The sequence below is a fragment of the Candoia aspera genome, chromosome 5 (genome assembly GCF_035149785.1).
Source record: "Candoia aspera isolate rCanAsp1 chromosome 5, rCanAsp1.hap2, whole genome shotgun sequence".
Lineage (NCBI taxonomy): Eukaryota > Metazoa > Chordata > Lepidosauria > Squamata > Boidae > Candoia > Candoia aspera.
This window is the reverse complement of record NC_086157.1, coordinates 36873156-36879155: the sequence shown is the minus strand read 5'-3', so window position 1 is coordinate 36879155 and position 6000 is coordinate 36873156. Positions and strand designations below refer to the sequence as shown.

The 6000-nt window shown below is 40.2% G+C and overlaps 1 protein-coding gene across 1 annotated transcript in view; it reads right to left on the bottom strand.

Annotated features, from left to right (window-relative positions):
• Positions 1 to 534: 534 nt before the first annotated feature.
• The window catches only part of CRACDL (CRACD like), a 56629-nt gene continuing 51163 nt past the window's right edge, over positions 535 to 6000 (bottom strand). The window contains exons 12-13 of the mRNA XM_063304978.1: positions 2344 to 2491; positions 535 to 1154 (exon numbers count right to left, since the gene is read on the bottom strand). Coding sequence (XP_063161048.1) covers positions 1015 to 1154; positions 2344 to 2491 — 288 coding nt within the window. The 3' untranslated portion in view covers positions 535 to 1014. The remainder of the gene's footprint in view (positions 1155 to 2343; positions 2492 to 6000) is intronic.

The following is a 6000-nucleotide window of genomic DNA, read 5'->3' as shown; positions in this document are numbered from 1 at the left end:
TCATTCATTAGCATTTCTATAATATAAGCAGATTAGTCGATTTATATAAAACAGTGCCCCCGACACCTGGCAGTGGTCCAAGATAATGCCATGATTTATGGTGTCAGAAGCCACAGAGAGATGCACTACCCCTATCTCAGTCACCCACAAGAGGAATCAATGTGGTTTCAGAACCATATCCAGGTCTGAAATCCAACTGAAAAAAGGTTCAGATAAGCAATTTCTTCTAGTGTTTTCCATAGGGTCCACCAGCTTAAGAAACTGCCCCTAAAAAATTGGAAACAGGACAGTAATTATCTAATATTGCTGGGTCAAATGATGGCCTCCTCAGGAAGGGGTATAGCTGTACTACCTTCAAAGCAGATGGGGCCAAACCCTCTCTCAAGGATGCCTTAATCAGCACTCTGACCCAACCTCCTGTAACTTCCATGGAGGTTTTCATCTGTCAGGAAAGGTAAGGATCTAAACCACAGGTGTCTTAGCTAATCTCCAACTCTGTTTTGAGAAGCAATTTCTAAAAGCTGTTTATTTAAAAAAAATTCATTAATGTTCTATCACATTAAAATGCTTTACCTGTATGTGAAAAGACATTTTTGTTCTACTCTATAGTAGCTCAGCAAAGACATTTTGACTGGACAATTATTCTCACTGTATTAAAGCAACAGTTATCTAATTTTTAGTTAATTTTCTAAAAATATCCATGACATACCATTTTGTGGGTGAAAGAATGAAAGGAAGCACAATAAGCAATATTTTTCACATCAGAATAATTTCTTGCCAAAGCTAAATTGCTTGTAGTTATTTTCTAGAATTATCCTATAGCAACTTTTTAAACATACACAAATGTGATCAACATTTCTGAACCTCTTGCATTGTGGCCTCTTTGGTGTACCATAGGTTTATTATCCTTATCAATTCAATCAGTTTAGCTTGATAAATTAGCACTTTTGTTTTACTAAAACATATGATCCACTTTTGAGTGCCGATGTGTAAAAGCAGTACAAAATGATGTATCTACTTTATCCTCTGTGGCATGTCGCTCCATGCTTGAGATTTCTTTTTGGCAAGTTCCATCCATGAGGGTTGGTCTGGAGAATGACCGACCTTCCTAAGTGGTTTTATATCTTCTTTTTCAGTCGGCACTGATGGCTGAGCTGCACAGGGGGAAAAAAGAGTTTCTACTACAGTATTTCTCAAACCTGCAACTGTGAAGCACCAAATAAACATCTGGAAAATGTGGGAAACACCTATTTAAATACCATCACCCCGCCGCTCATGTCTTTTCATTAAAAGCAAAGAGTTAGAATTTTTTTGGCAAATAGGATAACGATTATAGTTACTTTTGTATATGCCTTCTAATGTTTTCAATTTTTAAAGGACTTCTTAAATTTTCTACCAAAACAATCCCAAATTAAGCTTTTATTGAACTGTTTTATGTACTTCGTGCTACGCAACAACTGTTAGCACAATGTACTGGCCACAAATGTTCTTTAACAGAAGTCTCTGTGTACTAAGTCTTTCATGTCAGAAAGGCTGGCCAGCTGATTGGTGGTGAACAGGGAAAACCAGAAGCTAAGCCAGCAAGCTGACTCTGGCCAAGGAATGTGGGGAGGCTGCAGCAGACCACCTGGAAGATCTTGTAGGCTGCTGGAGGTCTACAGATCCTAGTCTGAGAATTCCTTTTCTAAGAGCTCAGTGTTCAGCAGTAGCAGCTAACACTCTGAGATTCTACTAGCCAAGGCTGTGTAAGAATCCTGTCCATAAAAATAAACGATGAGTACAATTTTTGTATTTTCTACAAAAGCATTCTAATGCTAACTTGAACGTGTCAGGCTCATCCCATGTAGTGTTGTTAGGGGATTAATGTTTTCTAAACATAACCAAGAAAACATTCAAAAGAATGTTCCACATAGGCTGCAGAAACAAAACCTAGATTCTTCTACTCCCTCACCAAGTGAATACTGGAACTGCAGTTCATCTGGACTTGGCAAGATTCTGTATATAATTGCATAGACATTCACAGAAAGCACACTTTGTATGTTTGAAAAATATATATGAACAAGGACTTAATGGCATGTGAAATAGGTACACAACAATATTCCTATAAGTAGCAAATGAAAAGTACTATAGAAATGCTGAATAGGCCTACGTATTGTGTTAAGGCATGTTTTGTTTAACCATAGGTTTTTTTTTCATTACCCACAACTGGTCAAATTCATACTGCATGCCAAGCCAAATCCAAATCCTATGATGGCTTAATACAATGTGGGAACCCCAACAATGATGAAGTCTGCATATTGTAGAAAAATAGTAGGTCAGTATTTTGACTACTTGCTTTCATACCAGGGCTCTGATGGGGTAACAAGCTATTTCTTGGTGAAGAGTCTTGCATATCCAGCTTCGTTTCCTTCTTCGTTTCTTCAGCAGAAACCGTGAATGGGGAAGGTGAGACTGTGTTCTGAAGGAAATATGACTGTTGCCTCACTGCTTCCTAAATAAAAGTACAAAGAGAAAACCAGTAAAGTTTTAAATTATTTGGAAAGAGACTATGATAGGAATGTAACAGACAACTCATAACTAAACAGCAGAAATGGCTCTCCTGCTCATCTTCGAAATTATCCTATTATATATTACAGTTACTGAGCTCTTCATACATAATTAACCCTTGGAATTTATTATCACAAGACAAAGTAACTGGAATTTAATTCATGGAAGACAGATCTATCAACAGCTATTAGAGCCCTGCTGGATCAGGCAAAATAAGTTGCTTACTCCTTTCCAACTTTATTATTTGGACCCTTTTCAGTCAAGTTTCAGACCTGGTTATATCACTGAGATTACATTGATCACACTTATTGATAACCTTTGGTGGGACTGGGATGGGAGTAGTGCATCCATTCCAACCCTCCTTGATCTCTCAGTAGCCTCTGATACCATCATCATAGTATACCTCTGAACTGTCTCAGAGGATTGGGAGTGGAAGGCATGGTGTTATTGTGATTCATCTCCTTTCTCTAGGGCCAATTCCAGTTGGTGTCAGTAGGAGGGAGGAGATCTGGCTGTAGACCCCTGCTCTGTGGAATGCCTCAGGGTCTACTCTTTCCCTATCCATATTAAACATCTACATGAAGCCACTGGGTGAGGTCACCCAATAACATAGTACGCTGGTGATACCTAGTTATCCAAGTACCTAAGGGATTCTGTCAAGGTTCTTTTTCAGTGTCTGGAGACTGTTTGGGTCAGTCTTGGGAAGCCCAACTGGCTGCACACACACACCCTGATATTTTCTATCTAACTCTGAACGGGGTTGCACTCCCCCAGATAGTGCTGGTACACAATTTGGGGGTTCTCTTGGACTCATGGGCCCTGCTTGAGAAGCAGGTGGCAGCTGTGGCCAAAAGGGCCTTTTCAGATATCCACTTTGTGTGCCAATTGCACCCATTTCTGGATCATGCCTTAGTCATCCCCAATTTGAACTAGAATAATGTTTCATATATGGGACTGCCCCTGAAGAGTATTTGATATGCAACTACTTTGGCAGCAAAGATAGTCTTGGGTATCTCAAGATATGCTCATGTAATACCACTGCTCTTTGTCATGTTCAAGAGCTGCACTGGCTCTTGGTGAGCTTCAGGGTACTGGGTGTCTCCTATAAAGTCCTCCTGGGACTTTATTTGTGGAACCGCTTATCCCCCAATGGTTTCTGTTCACCTCACCAGATCTGTCAGAGTAGGAATGCTTCAGGTCCTTATATTAAGCGGTGTCATCTTGCAGAACCCAGGACATGTGTCTTCTCTGTTGTGGCACCTGTCCCGTGGAACAGCATCCCCTCCCCCTACAAAGATCTGGATAGCCCTCAGCTTGTTGTCATTCCATAAAGTGTAAAAGATCTGGCTTTTCCCTTAAACCTTGAAAGTTGGTTCTTAGGTAAAACCTGTTGATTAACTTCTTGTTGTCTGTGACCTAGAAGAGGCAAAGGACTTATTTGAGACCTTGGTGCATCGTATACTGATGTAGTATTTTCATTATTTTGGATTGCTGTTGTGTTTGATTTTATTTACTGTTAGCCAGCCAGAGTAGCTTAGTGAGTTGGGCAGCCATATAAATTGTATAAACAAACATACAAGAGTGATGCTAAAAAAAGAAGTTGTGCTATTTGTGCTAGGGTGGAGAAATTGTGATGCTGAACTGCAGCTTCCAACAGTGTAGCGAGTATAATTTATGGCAAAGGATAGTTGTTGTTTATTCGTTTAGTCGCTTCCGACTCTTCATGACTTCATGGACCAGCCCACGCCAGAGCTTCCTGTCGGTCGTCGACACCCCCAGCTCCCCCAGGGACAAGTCCGTCACCTCTAGAATATCATCCATCCATCTTGCCTTTGATCGGCCCCTCTTCCTTTTGCCTTCCACTCTCCCTAGCATCAGGATCTTCTCCAGGGTGTCCTGTCTTCTCATTATGTGGCCAAAGTATTTCAGTTTTCCCTTGAATATCATTCCCTCAGGTGAGCAGTCTGGCTTGATTTCCTGGAGGATGGACTGGTTTGATCTTCTTGCAGTCCAAGGCACTCTCAGAATTTTCCTCCAACACCACAGTTCAAAAGCATCGATCTTCCTTCTCTCAGCCTTCCTTATGGTCCAGCTCTCGCAGCATATGTTACTATGGGGAACACCATTGCTTTAACTATGCGGACCTTTGTTGTCAGTGTGATGTCTCTGCTCTTAACTATTTTATCAAGATTTGTCATTGTTCGTCTCTCAAGGATTAAGTGTCTTCTGATTTCCTGACTGCAGTCAGCATCTGCAGTAATCTTTGCACCTAGGAATACAAAGTCTTTCACTGCTTCTACATTTTCTCCCTCTATTTGCCAGTTATCAATCAAGCTGGTTGCCATAATCTTGGTTTTTTTGAGGTTTAGCTGCAAGCCAGCTTTCGCACTTTCTTCTTTCACCTTCATCATAAGGCTCCTCAGTTCCTCTTCACTTTCAGCCATCAAAGTGGTATCATCTGCATATCTGAGATAGTTAATGTTTCTTCCAGCGATTTTAACTCCAGCCTTGGATTCCTCAAGCCCAGCTTGTCGCATGATGTGTTCTGCATACAAGTTGAATAGGTAGGGTGAGAGTATACAGCCCTGCCGTACTCCTTTCCCAATCTTAAACCAGTCCATTTTCCATGGTCTGTTCTTACTGTTGCTACTTGGTCGTTATACAGAGTCTTCAGGAGGCATACAAGATGACTTGGTGTCCCCATACCACTAAGAACTTGCCACAATTTGTTATGGTCCACACAGTCAAAGGCTTTAGAATAGTCAATAAAACAGAAATAGATGTTTTTCTGAAACTCCCTGGCTTTTTCCATTATCCAGTGGATATTGGCAATTTGGTCTCTAGTTCCTCTGCCTTTTCTAAACCCAGCTTGTACATCTGGCAATTCTCGCTCCATGAACTGCTGAAGTCTACCTTGAAGGATCTTGAGCATTACCTTACTGGCATGGCAAAGGATAGAAGTTGTTCATTTTCAAATATGTAGACATTATAGACTTAAATGATTTATTTAGAGTTTGGGTGGACAAACTTCTCAAGCTCTTTGAAGCTCTTGCATCGTTTATGTGTAAATGAAATACACGCACAAAAGAGATTCCCACTCAGAATTAATTGTAAATTATAGGTGCAAAGGAACATTTGAGGAAGTAAATACACTTTCAGTGCATATTATCAAGGATGTGAATGCTCTTTATAATTTTAACACTTATTGTTGGACATTTAAAAAGAAAAAATCGCTGTAGCTTAGTGTAATTTTTGTATGGTTAAGCAAGAAGGGGATCAAGAATGAATGGGTGATTAATGAATCTCGACTGAATACAAATGTGAGTGACTAGTATGAAAGATGTACTTTGTTTGATCATATAGAGAGAATGATTGAGGATTGAATCACAAAGGTATCTGAAGGAACAGCAAAGGATTGAGAGCAATGAGAAAAACAAGAAAGTCATGGTTGGG